Source organism: Cryptomeria japonica, chromosome 9 (assembly GCF_030272615.1).
Source record: "Cryptomeria japonica chromosome 9, Sugi_1.0, whole genome shotgun sequence".
Classification (NCBI taxonomy): domain Eukaryota; kingdom Viridiplantae; phylum Streptophyta; class Pinopsida; order Cupressales; family Cupressaceae; genus Cryptomeria; species Cryptomeria japonica.
In genome coordinates, this window is record NC_081413.1 from 510,058,619 (window position 1) to 510,084,329 (window position 25,711).

Sequence of the window (25,711 nt, forward strand, 5' to 3'; positions counted from 1 at the left end):
CCAAATAAGCTATCCACAAGTTCAACTTTGAATTGAAAAATTAGGGTTTTAGCAAAAATTTCCTCTAAATTTTTTTTTTTTTGATTCTTGCAACAAACTAAAACTTGTAAATATAAATTTGAATTTGAAATAGAATAAAAATTCAAATTTGAAAACATAAATCAGAATTAGAGAAGATTGGAATTCACGTCGGGTTCACCAAAATGTGTAGGGGAAAAAGCGAGACTAGGTTAACATGCCCTAATCCTACCTTTTGACACACATTACGGAATACGAAAGAGCCTAGAGGTATCACACAATTGGCTACTTCTTTTTGTTAAAGAGAGAGCCACGGCCTACCTATTAGGATTTCTATTCCTTTATTTGTAATAGAAAGATAAAATGATGCAAGTTCAATTCCTAACCCCAAAATGCAAGTAGGAACTAATGACAAAATTGCAGAATTGAATTTAAACAATGGAAAGCTGTAAATACAAGGATAAGACAAGAATGCATATGCGTACCTGGAGTCAAAATCAGAATGAAAATGTTTGGGATGGGGGCGCGGGTGCCACTGTCCTAATACTGTTCCAGAAACTGCCCCTAAAATTGCTGTTTTGCACTCTGGAAAACTGTCGGAAATGCTGTCTGTTAGAAGGACCAGGGTGCCCAGCGCCCCTGTCCCAAGGACCAGGGCACCCAGTGCCCTTGTGCTGGTAGGACCAGGGTGGCCCATGCCCCTATCCTAGTCTTTTTCTCTGAGATTTGGTATGAGAGTCTGTCCTGGTCTGCTTCCGTCGGATCTGCAACTTGCGGCGTCGTCCGAATCCCGAAATCTACACTTATATCTGAAAAGGTGTTTTGGGCGGCTATATAGGGTTTTGCCTTAGTCAACCCCCGCTTTGGTGATTTCCACCTCCACGAATAGCCAAGTTGTATTGTAAAAGTAATGTGTGTGTAGACCTTGTGTGTGTGCAAGATTCTAAAATGCAAGCAAACTAGAGCAACCTAGAAAGTAAACCCTAATTGCTTGTAAATGATAATGTAAATGCCTTAAATCAAGATGAAAAGTGATCTAAAGCATGAATACAAATGATATAATGAGGCTTATGCAAAGACATGAAAACAACATGAAATCATACCCAACCCCAAGGGAGGGGTACAAGCCAATCTTCAGTCGGTGATCCCTTATTGCTCTTCAATGCCTTCAAAGCCCTAAATGGATGAATGCTTGATGGATGGATGTTGATTGTTGTTGAAGTCTTCAAAGATCTGCTCTTTCACTGCATAGAAGGTCCCCTGAAACCAAAATTCTGATCCTTTCAGATGAAGAAAGAGAGCTCTTATATATGAAACCCTAGGTCATAATTTCATCTTTTGGCCAACCTAGAGATTGAATCTCCCACCAATTTCTTGGGGTTAAGCTTTATTTTATGATTGGATCGCGCTCCTAAAATTTCAGGAAAATGTCCGAGACCATGTGCACTCCGAGCGCCATGGTCCTCTCTGGGCGCCATGGTCCCGACAACTTTTCACCAAATTTTCAGGGCCGTCAGATATGATGATTTTAGAGAGAATCCCGAAGTTACAGGTGATTTTGAGATGTTTTGACCCCCAAAATCAAGCCCCCAAGTTCAAAATAGGACCTAATTAGGGTTTTTGATTAAATGATGTATTGGAGGAATAAAATGAAAAGGGCACACTTTAATGAAAGGGCCCAACTTTATGATATGGAAAATGATGAAATAGAACCTTAGACCTAATTAGTCTCATTAATTAAGTGCTAAAGGGGAAATGCAATGCAAAATACGAAATGCGTCAAGGCGGGTGCTAAACTAGGTGTGAAATTGTACCACCCTAGCAAGTGTGTACAATTTACGACGCTACAGTAACATAACATAAAGCTAAAACAAATAGATAGAAATCATACATGATTCACTCCATAACACATATATTTTGGTTATGTAGAAACGCTTGGTTAGAGAGAAAAAATGCGGTGGGGATGGCACCCACAACTTCACTACTGCAATAATAAAGAGTTCTCGATTAGAGCTACATGTTTAGCTATTTCTGATAGCTTACCTTGTTAGGAGTATCAAGATCTTTAGATCTACCATGCTAAAGGATTTTACAACACTTATTATAAATGTTGCACCTGGTTAAAGGCTTTACAATTTATAGACTTTGTTAGAGTCTTTTACCCTGTTAAAGGTTTCTCTTACAACTTGAAAATATTACAATAAAATCATTACAAATATCTATAACTTTACATCTCAAATGTTATAGCAGATTCTATGTGCTCAAAGTGAGATTACCTTGCTTATAGCATACCTTGGTAACCCATAAAGTAACTTGATAAACCCTTCTGTTTACTTTGTTCCTTGACTGTTCTCTGAAATCCTTCTCAGTGACCTTTGTGTCTCTGTAATAGTCATAACACTCAGTGGTTTCTTATGTATCACACATGTCTTGCTTCATACACCTCTATATCTCTTCTTGTCACTTCTTATCTAATCTCAATCCATGTTGTATAAATAGATCTCTTATGTCGATGATCTGGTTCATTGCTTTGATCTTACAAACATGATTTATTGAATGAATAATCATACAAAATATTTCATTGGATAGATGACCTCAAAATCATACACAATCCTTAAGTGCAATTTCCAATGTGATAACGGTTCTTTGTTCCTCGATCTTGTAACATGTTTCCACATGTGTGTCTAGGTTCAATGAATATGGTAACATGTTTCACTTGGTGTATATCAACTCGGTGTATCATTATTGTTGCTCGGTAGACATACAGTGTTACTCGGTAGATAGCTCGGTGTATACTGGGCTCTATGAATACTTTCTTCTATAACCAACTGCTCTGTGCATATCGACTGAATGTTTCGGTAGTAGTAACTGACTAGAGTATATAGAATGACTTTGGATATAAAACTAATGGCAACTTAATAAGTAGTAACAATCTCCCCTTTTGACATTAGTTGAGCTATTTGACAAAACTACTTTCAAAGTCATAACTCAAAAAATCTATATACTTACAAAATTTGACTAGACAGACAGTATATACATTAGTCAATGAAATAGTATATTTAGATATACTCCCCTCATCATTATACTGTACAAAATTCTGATTTTGCATGCTCGGTGATCACTGTTCTATATTAACTGCTCAGTTGTCACTGCTCGGTTCACTACTCTTCTGTCAAAATTAACTGTGTATATGAATACTCTATTGTGCTCGGTATACTCCTCTTGTATACTACATTCCCTTCTATACTTTGACACTATTCTCCCTCTTTGATACTATACTCCCCCTTTTTGACAAACATCAAAACTTAGTTACCATTCGGTGGAGGCAACTGGTCAAAAATGGATTTGTATTTTCTCCTTGCATCGGTGAGAGTGGCAGAGAGGGTATCCTTGACACTGTACATGAGTGAATTCTGAGTTGTAATGTCAGCTAATAGTGAAATGAGCCCATCTAAGGTGCTTCCCTCTTGTTGAGTGGATAGGGAGGTAGCCTTGGTGATCTATTTTTGGACGGATGAAATATGAGGAATGAATAATGTCTGAAGTGTCATTATGTCCATCCTTATCTTGTGCTCTTCATTCCTTAGTTCCAATTGTTGAGCCATGCTTTTATAGCTTTGTATAAAAATTTTGAATAGAGTTTGGCTCAGTGGTCAACTTATTAGAGAGATTGGTGATATCTTTCTCAATCACTTCTATTTTATTTTTTATATCTTTAATGAATAAAGAAAATGTACAGAGTTTCTGAAATAAATAAAGAATGTGCTCGAGTTGAGGGGACAACTCAGCAATAAATTTGACAAGTTTTACTTTGCCAATAGCAATAGCTTTCTGTAACTCTTCAATCATTTTAGCAGTGAGCTCTTTGTCCTCTAACTTGCTCAAATATTTGGATGTGTCTACTCCAGATGTCTCAATTTTAGTGAGGAGTTCATCCAGTTGAACATGGATGGTTGCATCTATTGTCACTGTAGCTTTAGGTAGCATATCTGTTAATAGTGCTTTCACCTTCTGAAGTACTTTATTTTTCTTTTGAACAGCCATTTATTTCTCCTGTTCATCTTTGGCATTGCATAGTTCACTGAATTGAATGAGTGCTTGCCCTTTTAATTTGGATATGTCAACATTTGGCAACACTATTGGTTTTGATAAATCTAATTTGAAACTATGCTTTTTCATCTTCTTTTCTTTACCTTTCACCGCTTGAACTAACACAATGGCTTGTGAGGCTTGTTGACCCTCGGTAGGTTGCTTGGTAGAGGCAACACTTTTATCAATTTCTTGAACCTCTAATGTAGCCTTTGTTGTGTTCGTCAGTGCTTCTATGCTTGGGGTCTCGGTTGGAACATTTTTAGTGCTAGAAGAAGCTTGACAGGTCTATCCTTCGGTGGCCTAAGAAGCAGTTTCTCCTTCTGTAGACTTGTTACCTTCTGTCCCTTGTTCAGTATCTTGAGGGGCCTCGGTTGAAATAGGTTGAGTGATCGAAGGATAGGGATGAACTTGCTCTAAAATTGACTCACTGGATACCAGTTTGGCATATGCATTCCCTTCTATCATTTCCTATTTAGGTGCCTCGGTGTCCATGATATCCTCATCAATTTGTATAGTGTCAATAGGGTCTTGCTCGATGATATCAAGATCTTCCTTGGTAACATCAACTGTTTCAACTTTAGCTTGCTCACTAGCATTCTTGATTCGAAATATTTCCTTCCACTTTTCCTTTGTCTCATTTTGTACATCTAGATAAAATCCACTCATCAATTTTAAAGCTCTTGGCTTGACTAGGAAGTTTGAGTGGTGGTTTGTTAGATGTTCAGTGATCTCATCTACCTACATGTCTAGAAAGAGATGTACCAGACTTCTTTCTCTCATCTTCTTTTCTAAGTCCATGGCATATTTCCATCTATTATCAATATGCAAATACAATTCTATTGGAAGAGAATTAGTTACTTCCAATGGGACCAATCGGAATTTCAGAAGTGTGCAGATTACAACTTCTTCTATTTGTCTCTTTTCTTCATCAGATCTGGATTCATATTTAACATATCTAAAAGATCCAGATCCACCATATTGCTTCAGATTAGCACAAAAGTTATCAACACTATGTACTTCTTGCTTTTTGCTCTTAACAATCTGAAATTTGCTTGCATCTTCAGATTCAGTGTCACTAGACTCTTTAGTCAAAATGAGTCTCTGAGTAGATTTCATATAAGTTTTGGTTACCTTTGGTGTGGCAACATTCTTTGGTTTCTTACTTGGTGATGCTACAGATGATCTTGTGTTTGGGCGCTTGACTGAAGGAGTTGATGATACCTTTGATGTATCTGGTTTCTTCCTTTTCAAAACTTTCCCTTTAGGCAATTCGGTGCTCAATGTAATAGCTACCTCTTGACCTTCAGATTCCTCCTCGGTGATGACTATAGTGCCCTTGATAGGTGTGGAGGAAGAACCTTCTCCAAATTTCTCCATTAATGCCTTGATCATCTTTGTTGCTTTCCTTGTAGCCTTTGGTACTACAATACTCATCTTAACTTTCTCTTTCACTTCTTCATATGTACCATATCTTAGCTCACTAGCATGCCTTGGTAGTGTAAGAAAAGAATCTATCTATTGTTGTGTGATATCAAAATCAATCTCATAACCCATAGGTGGCAAAGATTGGGTTCTCGGTTCCACAACATTAACATAGCAGTAATTGGTGTCCACTTCAAAACATATGTCATCCTTGTATTTCTCTACTAACTGGGGTGGGATCCGGTACCTGTTATGCATCCTTTCCTGAAACTTGTTAAAGTAATCATCCATAATATCATTAAAACTATCACCTAGCTTCTTGATGAAGTCATTGATTTGATGGGTGATTGGTTAGTGTAGCTCCCAAACTACATTACCAACTGATGGAAAGAATTTCTCAAAATAGAAAAACATGCATACTAGAAGTGATCCAAACTTCAAAGTGTTAGTCGAGTTGTTCTTCTTTGGCTTCCTTATGGTGTTTAGATTCTCAAATAGATTTTTCAGCAATACTTAACAAAGATCAATTTTCATTCCTTTCTTCACAATTTTATATGCCAAGTTGACTGCTGCACAGTGTACACTGTTTTCCCTTGCTGATTGGAAGAAACAATAACCTATTACTCTAATGGCAAACTTCAGCTCTGCATCTGTCACATTGTTCAGTTTCAATCCTCCGCAATCTGATTCAACTCTGGTTAGAGTGATCAATTCCTTTTGTGCTATCATTTTCTGAGCTCGAGCATGATCAAAGATAGAGTAATCGGTGATCAAATGAATGATTTCCTTGGTGATTTTAAATGGTTGCTCTTCTAACCACATGAAATCATCATGAACTCTGCTCAGAACAAAATTGACCCACTGGGGTTTGAATACACGAGGATAGGTTAGGGCTTCAGTCAATCCCTTGATTTTGATGTGTTCATACTAGCTATCCAATTTCCCATCCATACACAATTCATCATTTGTGTCCTTGATTTCAACATGACCTAGTTCCTCAACATGATACTTAGTGAAGAATCTGACATCTTCAACTAGTAAAACCTTATCTGGAATGAGTGAAAATGCAGTCTTATCATCCGGTTTAGAAGCTACTTTGGGAGTTAAAGAATATTTCAGTGAGGGCTTTTCAATGTTCTCAACAACAACGGGCTTCTGGATCTTAGGTGCCATTGCAGATTTCAGATAATCACTTAACAAAAGATTCGTAGGGTTTGAAGACTTTCAAATGACAGATGCTTCCCACTTAGCAAATGTAAAACAGATATTCACAACTGATGTGATCGGTAAACTAGTTCTTAGAAATGCTTGAGATCGATGTGTAAATACCTTGAAATTCACTTGGGAGGTGGTTTGATCACCTTGAACCTCTTTGCTCTGCTTTCTTCAAAACTTGGTAAGTGTGAAATGACCGCGTAAAAGATTTAAGTACACAATATACCTTAACGGGCTTCGTGTAGTTAGGTCAAAAGACATTAAATGCACTCGGTACCACTTCCTTTCTATGCTTTTACTGAGTAGCCAGTCTTCCTATATTCACCGACTAGACAAGCTTCCAAAAGACTTGATAAAATTTCAAATTTCCTAATGCATCTATAACTATGCAGATTTTGAATTAAGTGCATGATAAAATAGGAACTGTTAAGATTTAACCTTTGAGAGAATGCAGTCCCTTCATACCTTTACCGATTAACTTGGAATAGGTGCACCTAACTTAGTAGTTAAGGTGATTTCTTCATTTGACACAATTTCCTTCTTTTTCCAAATCATCTGTAATTTGCCTTTTACTTCTTCAGTATCTCCTCTAGGTTGAAGCAATCTCTAGCCAAGTGTCCAATTTTGTGACAATGAAAACATGCCATACCAAGATTTCTCCATGATCTTCGGTTGTTCATTCCAAACCTTATAAAGCAGTTGGCACTTATATGTCCATATCTTCCACAACATTCACACCATATCCTTGTATTGTAATCCCATGGTACTATAGAATACTATCAATAAGGATTTGTGTGAGTTCGGTAACCTCTAGCATTTTCTTGGTGTGCAGACCACATATAGTTCTTTTGCTTAGACCAACACTTCTCGGTACTATGCCCATATCTATTGTAGTTTTTACAAAACCTTTGAATTTTGCCTTCTAATAATTGTTAACAGACTTTTTGCTACATTGATTAGATGTGTGACCATATTTATTGCAATTGTAACAATAACCATTAGACCTAATGACATTCGGTTGCTTACCTTTTCTGATTTGGCACAAGTTAGCAGTGTGACCTTGATTTCCACAGTAGTTGCAAATAGGCTTCTTTCCTTTGATGTTCTTCTTGTTTCCAGCTTTCTTTGATGATTCTCCTCTCTCAATAGTGTGAATTCCCTTCTTAGTAGAGTCTTTTCCTTTGTAACTAAGTCTTGCATCTTTGTTGGGTCTTCTTGTATTCAGTTGCTCATCCAACATCTTCGATGCTTCATAACTCTTCTTCAGTGTTTCTTTGGATTTTTCTCTATTTCAAGTTCATCGGTCAACCTTGATACTTCAAGTTTCAATGCTTGATTCTCATTATCCTTCAGATTTGCTTCATGATGTGCATAACCCAATTGATCTGATAGATTACTTTGTATTCCAATCATCCTAGTGATTTCATCATTCTTTTCAGATACTAATGCTTCAAGCTGTTGTTTTTCTCTTTCTAGATCTCTTACTTTATCCTCAAATGTCCTCAATGCATCAATATTTTCAGTCATCTGTGTGCTGAAATGTTCATGTCCTCTTTTCATTGCTTTTAGCTGATCAGTCAGTGCTTTGTTCTTTTCTTTCAGTTCTCCAATCATCTCTTCAGTCTCTTCAGATATACTATTCTCAGATGATGTCTCAATATATTCCACTAACTCTTGAGAGTCCTGCAAATCATCAGACAATCTTCTTCTAACTTTCAATGATTTTTGCATTTGTCTTTGCATGTTTGGAATCACTTGATTAGCATGATCTAGCTCTTCTTGCAAATACACAATTCTCCGAGATTGTTTATAGCCTTCCATTGATAAGATCTTTTTCTTTAGGCTGTTAAACCCTTTTCCAAGATTCAAGCTCTGATACCAATTGTTAGGCCCAATATGGAAAGCTAATGTATTGAGAGGGGAGGGGTGAATCAGTACTTCAAATCCTTTTATCAACAATATCTTTACTATTATGCATAAACCAAAAACTGCTATAACATAACATAAAGCTAAAACAAATAGATAACAATCATACATGATTCACTCCATAACACATTTATTTTAGTTACGCGGAAACTCTTGGTTAGAGAGAAAAACTGCGGTGGGGATGGCACCCACAACTTCACTACTGCAATAATAAAGAGTGCTTGGTTAGAGTTACATGTTTAGCTATTTCTGATAGCTTACCTTGTTAGGAGTATCAAGATCTTTAGATCTACCTTGCTAAAGGATTTTACAACACTTATTCTAAATGTTGCACCTAGTTAAAGGCTTTACAATTTATAGACTTTGTTAGAGTCTTTTACCTTGTTAAAGGTTTCTCTTACAACTTCAAAATATTACAATACAATCATTACAAATATTTGCAACTTTACATCTGAAATGTTATAGCAGATCTATGTGCTCAAAGTGAGATTACCTTGCTTATAGAATACCTTGGTAACCCATAAAGTAACTCGATAAACCCTTCTGTTTACTCTATTCCTTGACTGGTCTTTGGAATCCTTCTCGGTGACCTTTGTATCTCTGTAATAGTCATAACACTTAGTGCTTTCTCATGTATCACAAATGTCTTGCTTCATACACCTCTATATCTCTTCTTGTCACTTCTTATTTGATCTCAATCCATGTTGTATAAATAGATCTCTTATGTCGATGATCTGGTTCATTGCTTCGATCTTACAAACATGATTTATCGAATGAATAACCATACAAAATATTTCATTGGATAGATAACCTCAAAATCATACACAATCCTTAAGTGCAATTTTCAATGTGATAATGGTTCTTTGTTCCTCAATCTTGTAACATGTTTCCACATGCGTGTCTAGGCTCAATGAATCTGGTAACACATTTCACTTGGTGTATATCAACTCAGTGTATCATTATTGCTGCTTGGTAGACATACAGTGTTACTCGGTAGCTCGGTGTATACTGGGCTCTATGAATACTTTCTTCTATAACCGACTGCTCTGTGCATACCGACTGAATGTTTCGGTAGTAGTAACTGACTAGAGTATATAGAATGACTTTGGATATAAAACTAATGGCAACTTAACAAGTAGTAACATCAAATCCATCCAAAATAGAAACGTACAAATGCTCTTACAACTATCATGTCATCTCTCATGCATGTGAACATATGCAAGGATTCTATCATAAATTATCATAGGTGTTGTCATAGAATCTTATGACATCTACCATAATTATCATAGATTCTCTTACAACCATAATAAGTGTCCAAACACCTCAAAATATAAGATTCCAAGAGGGGATGCATAGCTATTTTGTCATTTTCCTAGAGAATAAATAGTAGAAGTAACTTTGCCTTAATGTGATCTCTTTCACCATCACTTGTTAAACAATTTAACCTCTTATGGGAAAACTACAAAATAATTTAGGAAAAAACTAAATTAAAGGATTTACAAGGTTGATGGCACCTAAATCCTAGCACTTTGTATTTCAACAACCTGTTTGATATGGAAGTCCCTCTCTGTCTACCACTTGCATTAGTGGATGGCTTCACAAACTTGATGACATCCTTTTTGAGTGGTTTTCAAGAACAAGGAGACCAAAACCATCATCTCACACACTAATGCAATTAAATCTCAAGCTCTCCTAGCTACCATTCCTTTCCTGATGGGATTGGTCCCATCTCTTTTGTGCTAACAAGTTATTTTGTTTGTGTTTGTGCAACTAAGTTGTTGGTATTTTGAGTTTGTTGGTATTTTGCATAGAGATTGCATTAATGATATTTTGTCATTGATGTCAATTGAACTGGTAATGGTATTTATGTTATTGCTAATATTGTTTTTTTTATATTGGCTAGTAACCGGTAAAGAGAGCTTTCTGGAAGACGTTGTAAACTAGTATGTTAAGTTTATGAGATAAGCCAGTGAACCGGTGTAAAGGGTTAAACCTTTCTATGTAATGTAACTGGTAAACCCTATTAGTTAATAAACCCTAACCGGTCAATTTTATTGGTTTATTATCTGATGGGCGGTAATGATGGAGACACGTGTGATCATTTTATTAAGGATATATTCAAATTGTTTTGGTGTGTTTGTTCTTGTCTAGGGAAGGAGAAAAGTGGATTGCATCTGATGCACAATGCGTGATGAGTTACAAATTCTAATAGAGTGGTTATCATGGAGCGGTTGAAATTGTCTTGAAGAAAGTGAAGAGATTATCATGATTTCTAATGGTCAAGATTGTACTGACTTGTTTGTAATATCGATTATGAGAATTAGGTTTTTTCTATGTCACCATCACTTGTTAAACAATTTAACCTCTTATGGGAAAATTACAAAATAATTTAGGAAAAAAATAAATTAAAGGATTTACAAGGTTGATGGCACCTAAATCCTAGCACTTTGTATTTCAACAACCTGTTTGATATGGAAGTCCCTCTCTGTCTGCCACTTGCATTAGTGGATGGGCTTCACAAACTTGATGACATCCTTTTTGAGTCATTTTCAAGAACAAGGAGACCAAAACCATCGTCTCACACACTGATGCAATTAAATCTCAAGCTCTCCTAGCTACCATTCCTTTCCTGATGGGATTGGTCCCATCTCTTTTGTGCTAACAAGTTATTTTGTTTGTGTTTGTGCAACTAAACTGTTGGTATTTTGAGTTTGTTGGTATTTTGCATAGAGATTGCATTAATGATATTTTGTCATTGATGTCAATTGAATTGGTAATGGTATTTATGTTATTGCTAATATTGTTTTTTTTATATTGGCTAGTAACCGGTAAAGAGAGCTTTCTGGAAGACGTTGTAAACTAGTATGTTAAGTTTATGAGATAAGCCAGTGAACCGGTGTAAAGGGTTAAACCTTTCTATGTAATGTAACTGGTAAACCCTATTAGTTAATAAACCCTAACCGGTCAATTTTATTGGTTTATTATCTGATGGGTGGTAATGATGGAGACACGTGTGATCATTTTATTAAGGATATATTCAAATTGTTTTGGTGTGTTTCTTCTTGTCTAGGGAAGGAGAAAAGTGGATTGCATCTGATGCACAACGCGTGATGAGTTACAAATTCTAATAGAGTGGTTATCATGGAGCGGTTGAAATTGTCTTGAAGAATGTGAAGAGATTATCATGATTTCTAATAGTCAAGATTGTACCGACTTGTTTGTAATATCGATTATGAGAATTAGGTTTTTTCTATGTTACCGATCTAATTGATTTCTATTTAAGGCCGATGAAGTTGTTTGTTAAGGTTGTTGGCAAGGTTGGTAGAAAACCTGTTGAGTGTGTAGTTGCCAAATTGGTGAATGGATCTACACTTTGAGTGAAGGCAAATTGAAGGTTATAGAAGGATTTGATTAAGCAAAAGTAGTGCTATTTAGACATATCAACAAAACTATTATTTTCTAACAATTATAGCAGAACTTAAATCCCTTAACCGAGTAAGCTCTAACAAGCTTGGTTTCTCATTATATCCTCTAACAAGGTCGTCCATTAGATTGGATTCTTAAATCCTCCAGTGAGGTTACTCCAAATAGGGTATTGTGCTTCTGACAAGGCATATTTGTAAAATCCCTTAACTGGGTGATTCCTAATTGGAATTAGTTCTTAACAGGACTTATTGTAAAGCTCTAACAGGCTTTGGCTCCTAATAGGGAAAACTTCAAAAGAGTTCAGATAGCTATCCTTGTGAGTCTCATCTCACCGTGGTTTTTACCTATTTGGTCTTTCCACATATAAACATTTGTGTCAAGTGGTGGATGCTTTTGTGGTTGTGACTTTATTTGTTGATATGGTTAATTTCTGATAAGGCATGTTATGTAGAAGCATTGCGAGATGATTATGTTGAGTTATGATTAAGAATTGTTGATTTACAAAAATATTGAAGTTGTTTACTATTAAAGTTGTCATAACAGTTAAACCTGTTGAATTCAAGTATTCTTATGAATATTGATCTTGACTATGATATGGTTACTTTGTTTGACTGAGTTTCAGTTTGGAAACTTTGTTTCAGTTTTTCAGTGTATTGATTCACCCCCCCTCTAAATATTCTATCGAATACTTATTCTTTCATCATACCATCAATTGGTATCAGAGCGTCTCAGGTCCTCTTAATCTAAAAGCCTAACAACTTGAAGAAAAGATCTTGTAGATCATGATGAAGAAAGAAGGCCCAAAGTTCAACAAAGATAACTATAGAATATGGAGTGACAAAATGAAGATTTACATCAAGAGTCTTGGTAGTCAATATTGGGATCATATAGAAAATAAGTATACTACACCTACTAGACCCCTAACTGATGATCAAAAGAAAGAGCAACAAGAAAATCACCAGGCATTAGAAGCTATTATCAGTTTCATGTCTGATGTTGAATATGTAGATGTTCATGGTCTTGAAACTGCATATGAAGTATGGAAGAAACTGGAAGAGATTTATAGCGGTGATGAACATGTTAAGATTGCTAAAGAGGAGAGTTTAAGAGGAAAGTTTGACGATATGAGAATATATGAAGGTGAGAATATCTAGCAATACGATCAAAGGATTAAAGAGATAGTTGGTGAGATAAAGAGTGCAGGAGGGAAAGTGGAAGATGCCATAGTAATCAGTAAGGTACTGAGAACCCTATTGTTAGTCTATGCTATCTGAGTTACAGCTATTCAGGAGCTGAAATCCATTGATAAGACAAAGGTAACTCTTGACTCTATTATTAGAAAACTTACTACTTTTGAACTAAATGGCTATGATGGTAGTGTATAGAAATCAGAATCTGCATTTAGAGCTTTTGTCTCTAACCCATATGTGAGAAGAAGTAGAGATACCGGCCATAACTATGAATCTAGACCCAACAAAGATATTGAATATGGAGACAAGTTAGTGGAGCTTGAAGCATTATTGGCAAAATGACTGCCTAGAGGCACTGGTAAATATAGAGGTAAGCTACCTTTAAAATGTTTTGCATGCAACAAGATTCATCAAATAGAAGCAAATTGCCCTAATGGTGAAAATGAATATAAGAGAGACAAATTTAAGAAAAATAAGGGTAAAGGAAAGAGAGATTGTCTTGTAGCTATTGACAGTGGTATTACTGATGAAGAATCTGATGATGATGCTAGTGAATATATTGTGTTTGTAGCAATTAAGGAAGAAATATCAGATTAGAATGCACTAGTATCCAGAATGGATAACTCTAATGATTGGATCATTGATAGTGGTTGTTCACATCACATGACCGGTGATCGGAGAAAATTTATTTCCCTGAAAGAATTTGATGGTAGTGTTGTTAGATTTGGCAATGACTTACCATGTATGGTTAAAGGTAAGGGAGTTATTTCTCTTAATGGGAAAAGAAGTACTGATGATGTCTATTGGGTTGAAGGCCTAAAGCACAATCTTCTAAGTGTGGCACAACTTAATGATAGAGGATACCCACTGGAGTTCAAAAATGGAATGTGCAAAATCTTTGACAATAAAGGTGAATTGATTAGAATCGATAAACAGACCAGAGGTAATCTATTTCATCTCAATCCTAAAGTTAGCATCTATTTGATTGCAAAAATAGATGATAGTTGGCTTTAGCATAAGATATTTTGTCATATAAATTTTGATAATATTATTAAAGTAAGCAAGTCTAAGACAGTAAGAGGTCTACCTCAGCTAGACAAAATGGTAAATGCTCTTTGTAAAGAATGTCAACTAGGAAAGATGACTTCTTCAAATTTTAAGAGCAAGTCCCTCTCAGGAGAGAACTTGTTAGATTTGGTTCATACAGATCTATATAGACCAATAAGAAAAAGAAGCATTCAAGGTGACAGATACTTCATGATCTTCACTGATGATTGTTCAAGGATGATGTGGGTCACATTATTGAAGGATAGGAATGAAGCTTTTGGTAAATTGAAGACATTCAGAGCCTTAGTTGAGAAAGAGTGGCAAAAAGATAAAATGTCTAAGAACAGATTAAGGCGGTGAATTGACTTTTGCAAAGTTCACTAAATATTGTGATGATAATGGTATCAAGTGGTAGCTTTCTGCACCAAGGACACCACAGCAGAATGGTATAGTAGAGAGAAACAACCGTTTAGTGGTTGAAGCTTCTAGGACTATGTTGATACATGGAGGTTTATCAAAAACATTTTGGAAAGAAGATGTAAGTACAGTTGTGTACACAATGAATCGAGTTCTAGTGAAAAGAGGTAAGGAAAAGACCCCATATGAGTATTGGTATGGGAGATCACCTGATGTTAGTTATTTTAAAATATTTGGTAGCAAATGTTTTATTAAAAGAGGTAATAACATAAGCAAGTTTGAAGCTAAGAGTGATGAAGGCATATTTCTTGGCTATTCCACCAAGAGTAAGGCCTATAAATACTCCAACAACCAGACACAAAAAATTGTTGAAAGTGTTGATGCTCATGTAGATGAATGTCCTGAAATTGTAGAAGGAACTAGTTCTGGGAAGAAGGATGATGATCCTTGCATTTTTCTTTTGGAACCTGAAACTGTTAAATCAGAAACCGGTAAAACAAATCCTGATTTACTTGTTCAACCAGAACAAATAAATTCAGAGGAAGATGATAATAAAGAAGCTGAACCTGAAGAGAATGATAGTGTTTTACCTAAGTATGTGAGACTGAATCACATACCTGAACATATAATTGGAACAAGGATGCAGGTGTACAAACTAGAAGGAGAATAAGAGAGAACTCTTGCATGATCTCCACCTTTGAACCTAGAAGTGCTAAACAGGCATTTGGTGATGATCATTGGGTGAAAGCTATGGAGGAGGAGTTGGATCAAATTGAGAAGAACAACACTTGGACCCTAGTACCCTAACTAGTAAACAAGAATGTTATAGGTACCAATGGGTGTTCAGAAATAGGTTAAATGAAGATGGTGTTGTATTTCAGAATAAGGCAAGATTAGTGTGCAAAGGTTATGCACAAGAAGAAGGAGAAGACTATGGAGAAACTTTTGCACCAGTAGCAAGATTGGAAGGTGTCAAAACATTACTTGCATTTGTAGCTCATAAGAAGTTCAAGGTATACTAGATGGATGTTAAGTCTACATTTTTGAATGGGATACTAGAAGAAGAGGTTTATATAGAGCAACTTGATGGCTATGCATTGACAGATAAGGAAGACATGGTATGCAAATTGCATAAAGCCTTGTATGGATTAAATCAGGCACCCAGAGCATGGTATGAATGGATTCATACTCATCTGATGAAGATATGCTTTACTAGAACCAGTGATGATAGCAACATTTATCTCAAGTCTGGAGGAGATGATATACTGGTCAGTGAAGTATTTGTAGATGACATTATACAACAGATGAAGAATGGTATTTCCATTACTCAATCCAAGTATGTGAAAGAGGTTTTGAAGACTTTCGGTATGAGTGACTCTAAACTAGTTGGAACCCCAATGGTTACAGGTTGTAAATTGTCTAAGGAAGATGCATCTAAGTCTATAAATGAATTGGCAAATTACACTATGTTGTTCGCAGTCGATCGGATATTGCCCATGTAGCTGGTATTGTTGCTAGATTTTAGAAGAATCCAAAGGAGGCACATCTGATGGCAACCAAGAGAATTTTGAGATATCTGAAAGGTATTGTTGACTATGGGTTATGGTATCCATATGGTGGAAATTTTGATTTGAAAGCATACACAGATGCTGATTGGGCTGGAAATATTAATGACCGGAAGAGTACTACCGGTGGAGCAAAATTTTTAGGAGGAAGGCTAGTCTCTTGGAGTAGTAAAAAGAAGAGTTGCACCTCACAATCTACTACTGAAGCTGAGTATGTAGCAGCTTATATGAATTGCACACAAGCTATGTGGATGAGGAACATTTTGGAAGGTTTGAAGATGGAAATATCAGAACCAATAAAGATTTTGTGTGATAATACAAGTGAAATAAACATTTCAAAAAATATTGTTTTCCACACAAGGACTAAGCACATTGAATTGAAATATGACTTCTTGAGGGAAAAAGTTCAAAGTAAAGATGTTATCTTGGAGCTTGTTTCTATCAAGGAGAAGCTTGCAGATATCTTTACCAAACCTCTACCTAAGACCACTTTTGAGTATCTTAGAAGTCAATTGGGGGTTGTCCCTCTTCATGAAGTCAGTTGAGCATGATGTTGATTGCATCAGTCTCTACATTCCTTGTAGATCTTATATAGACTGATGAAGGAGTGGATGTATTCCATAGGGGGAGCATCAACATCACAGTGAGAGCAGAATTACATGTTTTACTTTCACTTTGGCATTGTTGTCAAAGGGGGAGAAGAATTATGTGATTAGGGAGAAGAATTATGTGTCTGATTAAATGAACCAGCGGTAGGCTAAAGACAGACAGAGCAAGGTGAATACTTGGTAATGTAAACCAGGATTCCTATTCACCAATCTCAGCAGCAATCAAAGGCGTTGATATTTGTATTGCCATCAATGCCAAAGGGGGAGATAGTTGGTATTTTGATTTTGTTGGTTTTTTGCATAGAGATTGCATTAATGATATGTTTTCATTGATGTCAATTGAACCAGTAATGGTATTTATGTTATTGCTGATATATATATATATATATATATATATATATATATATATATATATATATATATATATATATATATATATATATATATATATATATATATATATATATATATATATATATATATATATATATATTATATTGGCTAGTAACTGGTAAAATGAGCTTTGTGGAAGATGTTGTAAACCTGTATATTAAGTTTGTGAGATAAACCAATGAAACGGTGTAAAGGGTTAAACCTTTCTATGTAATGTAATTGGTAAACCCTATTAGCTGTTAAACCCTAACAAATCAAGTTTATTGGTTTATTATCTGATGAGCTGTAATGATGGAGACACATGTGATCATTTGATTAAGGATATATTCAAATTGTTTTGGTGTGTTTGTTCTTATCTAGGGAAGGAGAAAAGTGGATTGCATCTAATGCACAATGCGTGATAAGTTACAAATTCCAATAGAGCAATGATCATGGAGCGATTGAAATTGCCTTGAAGAATGTGAAGAGATTATCATGATTTCTAATGGTCAAGATTGTACCGACTTGTTTGTAATATCGATGATGAGAATTAGGTTTTTGCTGTGTTATCGACCTAATTGATTTCTATTTAAGGTCGATGAAGTTGTTTGTTAAGGTTGTTGGCAAGGTTGGTAGAAAACCTGTTGAGTGTGTAGTTGCCAAATTGGTGAATGGATCTGCACTTTGAGTGAAGGTAGATTGAAGGTTATAGAAGGATCTGATCAAGCAAAAGTAGTGCTATTCAGACATATCAATAAAACTGGCATTTTTTCTAATAATTACAGTAGAAGTCAAATCCCTTAATCGGGCAAGCTCTAACAATATTTATTACTCATTAAATCCTCTAACAAGGTGGTCCATCAGCTTGGATTCTTAAATCCTCCAACGAGGTTACTTCTAATAATTTATTGTTCTTCTGACAAGGCATATTTGTCAAATCCCTTAACCGGGTGATTCCTAACTAGAATTAGTTCTTAATAGGACTTATTGTAAAGCTCTAATAGGCTTTAGCTCTTAATAGGGCGAACTTCAAAAGAGTTCAGATAGCTATCCTTGTGAGTCTCATCTCATCGTGGTTTTTACCTATTTGGGTTTTCCACGTATAAACATGTGTCAAGTGGTGAATGCTTTTGTGGTTGTGACTTTATTTGTTGATATGGTTAATTTCTGATAAGGAAAGTTATGTAGAAGCATTGAGAGATGATTATGTTGAGTTATGATTAATCATTGTTGATTTACATAAATGTTGAAGTTTTTTACTGTTAAAGTTGGCATAATAGTTAAACCTGTTGAATTCAAGTATCCTTATGAATATTGATCTTGACTGTGATATGATTACTTTGTTTGACTGAGTTTGAGTTTGGGAACTTTGTATCAATTTTTTAGTATATTGATTCACCCCCCCTGCTCTTAGTATTCTACCAAATACTTATTCTTTCATCATACTATCATAAGCATGGTAGGTGAAGGGACTACTTTTATTTTCTCAAAATGTTTTTGAAACTTCCTACTCATCTCTCTGTGTGAGTGTATTGGTAGAGAAACCAATAATGGTAATTTTTTCTACAATTTTCAATCTAGTACTGGTTGGATCTCTTGCCACTCTCAACATGGACAATGGAGTTCTAAATTTCCTTGACTAGGAAAACATGGGAGGAGAATAGATTCAATCCTTTCAGTATTTCTTCTCTTCATAGGGTCTTTACTATTCTTTGCCAACAAGTTGAAGATGCTATTGTGGCTATCTTTATTTTTTACTAGTTATTGAGTAATGATTCTACTCTTTTGGGCAAACTTGCAACAATATTTTCTTTAAATATCATGGGTTTAGTTTGGTGATTAAAAAACTCCTCATGGGTAATTATGTTCATCCTTCATTCTATTCTTGGTTTGATATTTTTTCCAAAATTGATTTTGTTAATATTTGTGAAGGTCCTACTCTATTTGGTGGCTTCATACCTAGGGATGATCCCTTGGATTAATCAGTTGTCATGTTGTTGTTATATCAATAATTTGGATTGGTGGGGGATGCACTAGAAGACTTTTGTCATTGGCTTATTTCTTATAAGTCAAAGATATATGAGCCTCTTTTCTTTGTTATCTTGGTGAATTTTGATGCTATTCTCCTACTCATTGAACTTTTCTAAGGTTTATCTAGACTTGGGTTCCCAAAATTGTTCCATAGTCCTTACTCAATTTTAATCTCTGAGCAATCATCCACTAGTTAAAGGATTTATTTTTGATTTGGTTTTGTGGGTATAATTTGGTCCAATTTGTCTAGCTTCTCTTTCTAATCAAATTTCTCTCCTCATTGCTTCTTTGTTCTTAGTTGTATTTGGATGTATAATCCCACTCTTTGATTTGAGGGTTGAAATTATTTTCCCTATGCCATTGGTCATACCTTATGTGCTATTTATTTATAAATGCTACAATTGTTTGCAACACCATTATTTTACCCACATTGGATTGTTATCCTTGTTTTTATCACCACTCCATTGCTATGCTTCTCATGATAATTTTTTTCACTTGCATGCTTATAATTTTTTATTTATTTATCACATGATTATGTTTATGATTATCTCATTATGATATATCAATTTGTTATCATGCTCATGTTTATAATTGATCTATATAAATAATATCTCCCTTTAATTAATTTCACCTTATGGGGAACAATAATTAGAGGGGAGGCGTACATTAACACTAATTTTCTTATTTTAATATTTTATTGATCTTAAACATAAAAAATCAATGAATCAATTATCCCTTGTTGATTATGAACTCATGGGACAATGTATTTGAAATAAAATATTTTTGAATCACAATATTTGTCATTCATGGACTATAAGCTCATCTATTTGTTGCATTTATTTTTGCATCTTTGGTAATGATACACACTTAAAGATTAATAATTCATACATAAGATATGTGCATGCACCTCAAAGTAGGTACAATATGTAATGGTAAAAAATATTTCCTCAATGTATTTTTCTATTTATTTTTGTACCTAATTTGGGGAAATATCTTAATTCATTTATGTTGGTGTTTTCCCACCACAAGTTCCTTGAAACCCTCTAAAGCTTCTTCAGGAGTTTTATCCTTTAAGGCTTTGGTAGGTGTTCTATTAATTAAATATGTTGCACAAGCCATAGCTTCAGCCCAAAACTTGTAATCCATATTTTTAGCATGCAATAAACATCTAGCCATTTCAACAATTGTCCTATGCTTCCGTTCTGCCACACCATTTTGTTGTGGTGTATAAGGAACGGTAAGCTCATGTTTAATTCCAAAAGATTTTAAATAAGCATTAAATGCATTATTGACATATTCTCTTCCATTGTCAGTACGAAGAATCTTAATTTTAGAACCAGATTGCCTTTCTACAAACATATGAAATTCAGTAAAAATATCAAGCACTTGATCCTTACTATGAAGGAAATATATCCATGTTCTTCTGGAAAAATCATCTACAAAGGTAAGTGCATACCTTGAACCTTGGATGGAGGGATTCTCCATGGGACCCAAGAGATCACTATGAACGAGGTGCAATTTAGTGTATGCCCTCCAAGATTGACCATGAGGAAAGGGTTCCCTATGCATCTTACCACTCATGCAACCATTGCAAACAATTTGAGAAGGAACAATACTAGGCAATCCATCAACCATATTTGCTTTTTGCATTAATGAAATATAATCAGAATTGAGATGGCCAAGTCTTTCATGCCATATAGTAAAATCAACAGTAGTAAGCAAAGAATACTTTGGAGGAGCAAATTCATAGAACTTGAATAGGTTATCACTATCCATTTTAGCAGTAGCAATAACTTGATTAGTGTTTGGATCAATGATATAACATATGCCCCTATAAAAGTTAATCTTATAATCTTGACAAAGTTTAGGAACTGAAATCAAATTTGATTTTAATTCAGGAACATAAAGAACATCATGTAATTTCCCATTAGGAACATTCACATCACCAATAGCTTCAACTTTACAACTATGATTATTAGCTAATTGAACAGGAATATTAGAAGTATCGAGATGCAAAGATTCAAAACATTCTTTATGAGAAGTAACATGTTGAGATGCACCAGAATCAATAATCCACTCAAGTGGTTGAGAAACATTATAAGTACATGTAAATGCATGACGAGATGAATTACCATTATTATTACCCTTCTTATAATGAGGTTTATGTTGATTATTTTGATTATTTTGATTCATGGGCTTTTTACCATTTTGTTTCTTAAAACAATTATTAGTAATATGTCCATCTTTCCCACAATATGTGCAATGGGGTCTTGTTTGAGAATTATTCCTTTGATTATTGTGATTATTATTATGATTATTATTATGAGAATTATTATGATAGGATTTAGAATGAGATTGATAATTAGAAGATTTGTGATTGTTATGATGATTATTATTATGATTATGATTATGTTTATTATTATTGGATCTAAAGTTATTATTATGATTTTGATTTTTAGACATAAAAGCATGTTCACTACTTTTAAGAGTACCAAATTGAATTAATTTTGCTTCCTCTTGACGCAATAAATTATGAAAAATATCATATGTTAATTGAGTAGCTAAGCTAGGAATAGCAAGTTGAGCATGAACATTCATAATAAATTGTTGAAATTGACGAGGAAGACATTTTTTAAGAATAAGATGAATTAAACGTAAATCAGCAAGAGTAACTCCTAAACCAGTTAATTGACTATTAACAGAATCAAACTTTAATAAGAATTCATCCATAGTTTTAAAGTCCGTATACCTTAGATCTTCAAGTTGATCTTGAAGTTGAATTTTTCGGGATTCATTTGAGCTATCATAAGTAGTTTTTAAAATTTCCCAAGCTTCATGCGCTTTTGTACAATTTCCAATTAAAACATACAAATCAGGAACCATTGAAATACCAATTAAACCAAGTGCTTCCTCATTTTGAGCTTTCCATCTATCTAGGTTGGCTTGAGGAGCAGATGTAGCGGGTTCAAATGTTTTATCAGTCGCAACATCCAAAAGGTGTTTGAAACGAAAAATAAACGAGATATGTGTTTTCCAAGAATGATAATTGGAACTATTTAATTTAATTTCTGGAATTAATGTAGACATGATAGCAAAATAATAGTTTGTAAAAAAAAATTACCCCTTTGATTAAAAAGATAAAAATTAACCTCCTTGATTTAAAAATAAACCAGATTTGAGTAAGAATTATAACAAAAGTTATGTAAAAAAAAATGTTATATTCAAATCTTAAATAACAAATTTTTAAAAAAATATTTACCAAAGAAAAAAAAATTATATTTGAATAACAAATTGAAATTGATTTTTTTAAAAAAAATTTATCTTAATAACAAAATAAAACGATTGTATATTAAGAGCTTTATTAAAAACACTTTATTCAAAAAACTTTAATTCATTTTAAATTTTTAAAAAAAACTTTATAACTAAATGTTTTTTTTTTAACGTTATTAACTATTAAACTTTTTGTTAAAAAATTAATAAACTATCTAAAATTTTGTATATATTAAATGGCCTTGTCAGATGTGCAGAGACGTTAAAACAGAAAAAAAGTTGCAGGGAAAACGTTCTGGAAAGAATTATAGATGTTGTCTCACGAATACATGCAACACAAGAACAAAAACGGCTTATCTAATTCAATTAGATGCAGTTTCGATGCGGTGGTTGGAGTGGAGAATTAGCAAGAATGAATAGCAAGATTCGTATCGGGCGAACAAGCGACAGCGTAGACTCAGACAAGAGGAAGGGAGAAAGGATCTCGTTATTTTTCAAGTAGGCAAAAATGGCAGGCAGAGGGAAATCTGTAGAGGGGAAGAAGGCAGTTTCAAGGAGTTCTAAGGCTGGTCTTCAGTTTCCTGTTGGGCGTATCGCCAGGTTTCTCAAGGCAGGGAAATATGCTGAGCGTGTAGGTGCGGGCGCTCCTGTTTATCTTGCAGTCGTTCTCGAATATCTTGCTGCTGAGGTTCTTGAGCTGGCCGGTAACGCTGCAAGGGACAACAAGAAGATTGATAAGAAGCGTGTGAAGAGGTTCAAGAGGCCACAGAGCGAACGCAGGATTACTCACAAGTTTTGTTTTTTTTTTTAAAATTTAATGTCAATGTAATATCAGTGCAGAATCTATCCACTTATCAGCTCAATATTAGTAAAAATTATTGTTTGTGTATTGAACTCAATGCTGTGGAGAACTGTAAATTATGAACAGTCTTTCCTAGAGGAATCTTTTAACTAGATTGATTGCATTAACAAAGTTGATGTTTCTGTTAAAAAATTAATGTCAATGTTTTTTTTCTTATATCAGTGTTTGAGCCTCGATACACTTATCATACTATATTTGTGCTATAAAAAACTATCTACCCTTCTTAAGAGACCATAAAAATTAATATTGATGCGCAGTTGTTTTGGTCTTCACAATTTGAATTCAAGACTTATAGCCAGCAGTTAAATTTTTATTTTATTTAACAATAAACTATAAAATATCTAAAACAACTCAAAATGATAACCACGGTATGGTTGAAAGGGACAATAGAGTCACAGTCCAATGACTAAAAAACAAAACAGATACAATCATATAGGAAGAACAAATTTAAGTTTAAATAAAGATTATCCTTTTTATTTATCAATAACACCTACAAATAAAGATGTTAGGACTGAATGGCAGATTTAAACAAATTGAATCAGAATAGTTGTAAGCAAGAAAAAGGTTAAAATCTGCAAGTGAATCAGAAATGAAGTTTAATGATAAATTAGTTTTGGCGGCAAGACGACCAAATAAATTAAGGAGACTAAGTTTGGCGGTAAACCTTCCAAACTATGCACACTAAAAAAAATAACTTTGGCGGCAAGCCTTCCAAAGATACAAATTTAAACTAAAAAAGGAGGAACTTTGGCGGCAAGCCTTCCAAAGCCCTTTTTTAATAAAAAAAACTAACTAGAATAGGAGATTAAACCTGCAGGCAAACTTGTTAACAAGTTTGAAAAAAAAGTTAAAAATCTGAAACCAAAACCTGGACAATAGAAAATATTAGTAAAAGAACTTCTTCTCCTCTCAAGAATGCCTCCAACAAGGTGAACTCCACAGAATGGTAACTTTCATCAATGTTAACTTAAAACAAGGATTAGAAACCTGCTCTGATACCATGAAAGGAAATAAAAGAGCAAGGAAAGGAAAATTAATCCAAGAAAGTTTATGATGAAGTAATTGTTACCATGAGAAAAGCAAAGACCTTGGAGCATCACCCAAATGTAAAGAAGGAGGCACAAGAACTTTTGAAAGGGGAAAAGCAAAGAAAAACCCCTTGTGATATTATGAATGAGGCAATGCCTAAAAATGAGAGAGAGAGAGAGAGAGCAAGAAGCTCTTTACAATATTGTCATTAAGAAGAAATGAGAGAGGAGGCATCTCTTAAATAGAGATGAGGAGAGGAGTTACAAAGTAACTCCCAAATCTATGAATGCCACCATTCATAAAATGTGTGTGCCATGTGTCCACATCCTCTTATGGAGGAAATCTAATATTCCTTAATAAAGGAAAATAAAAGAAATGACTTGTCCTCACACATGTACTAGAGGACAAATTACATGTAGGAATTCCAAAGGAATATCCTAAATTAAATAAAAATAAACCTAAGCTAAGTAAAGATTAAATATTCTAACAAAGTTGATGGCTAAAGATCAAGGTTAAACCCTAAATTTTAAACCTTCTACAATTTTGGCTTTGCCAAACCAAGGAGCGTAATCCTTAACAATATCCTAACAATATAACCTTCAAACCATTGAATATTGTTTTAGGCAGATGCATTCCTCTTTATGTAATACATAGGCATCATCCAATCCTTTCAAATCATTCTCTTAAGATCATAGAACAACAAACCCTAACCTACTAAAATAAAATAGAATATGAAAATAAAGATTGATTTTTTATTTTAAGATTTAAAGGATGCCTTGCAATCCTACTTAGAACTGCACTGATCAATGCCTTATCAGGGCTATATAATTTGGTCCACCACATCAATAACAACTATAATATGAAAATTATAAAACCTATGGGATTGAAAGATGCAATGCATTACACTAAACCCCCCATAATGTTTATTGTTGGATATTATTACTACTAGGATATGTTGTTGTCATTGATGTCAACATATTCCCGTGTTTTGATGTTTTGGTATTTGATCCAATGAGTTCCTATTTGATCATATATTTGGTTGCATATTTGGGAGAATGTTTTGGATGTTCATGTGTATCTTCATTTCAGATCGCTTGTGACTTGGTGCTCTACAAGCTATCTTTCTAGTATGAATAGGTGTTGTTAAGTGTTCTTATGAGTTAGCATGCTAATTGATGAAGATTTAATTAAGTGGTGTTGGTGTAGCTATTTTGGATGGTT

The 25,711-nt window shown here is 34.5% G+C and overlaps 1 protein-coding gene across 1 annotated transcript; it reads left to right on the forward strand.

Annotated features, from left to right (window-relative positions):
* Positions 1-23,034: 23,034 nt before the first annotated feature.
* Positions 23,035-23,667, forward strand: LOC131046970 (uncharacterized). Its single transcript, XM_059211718.1, has 3 exons — positions 23,035-23,342; positions 23,435-23,512; positions 23,624-23,667. The coding sequence occupies exons 1-3, from the start codon at positions 23,108-23,110 to the stop codon at positions 23,665-23,667; spliced, it is 357 nt and encodes a 118-aa protein (XP_059067701.1). The 5' UTR covers positions 23,035-23,107.
* Positions 23,668-25,711: the final 2,044 nt, after the last annotated feature.

What these genes read in the sequence shown, in the direction of transcription:
- LOC131046970 (XM_059211718.1), top strand. Translation starts at nt 23,108, where the DNA reads ATGGCAGGCAGAGGGAAATCTGTAGAGGGGAAGAAGGCAGTTTCAAGG. An exon ending in CAAGAAGATTGATAAGAAGC is followed by an intron (nt 23,343 to 23,434) that starts GTGTGAAGAGGT and finishes ATGTAATATCAG; the next exon opens with TGCAGAATCTATCCACTTAT. An exon ending in ACTCAATGCTGTGGAGAACT is followed by an intron (nt 23,513 to 23,623) that starts GTAAATTATGAA and finishes TTCTTATATCAG; the next exon opens with TGTTTGAGCCTCGATACACT.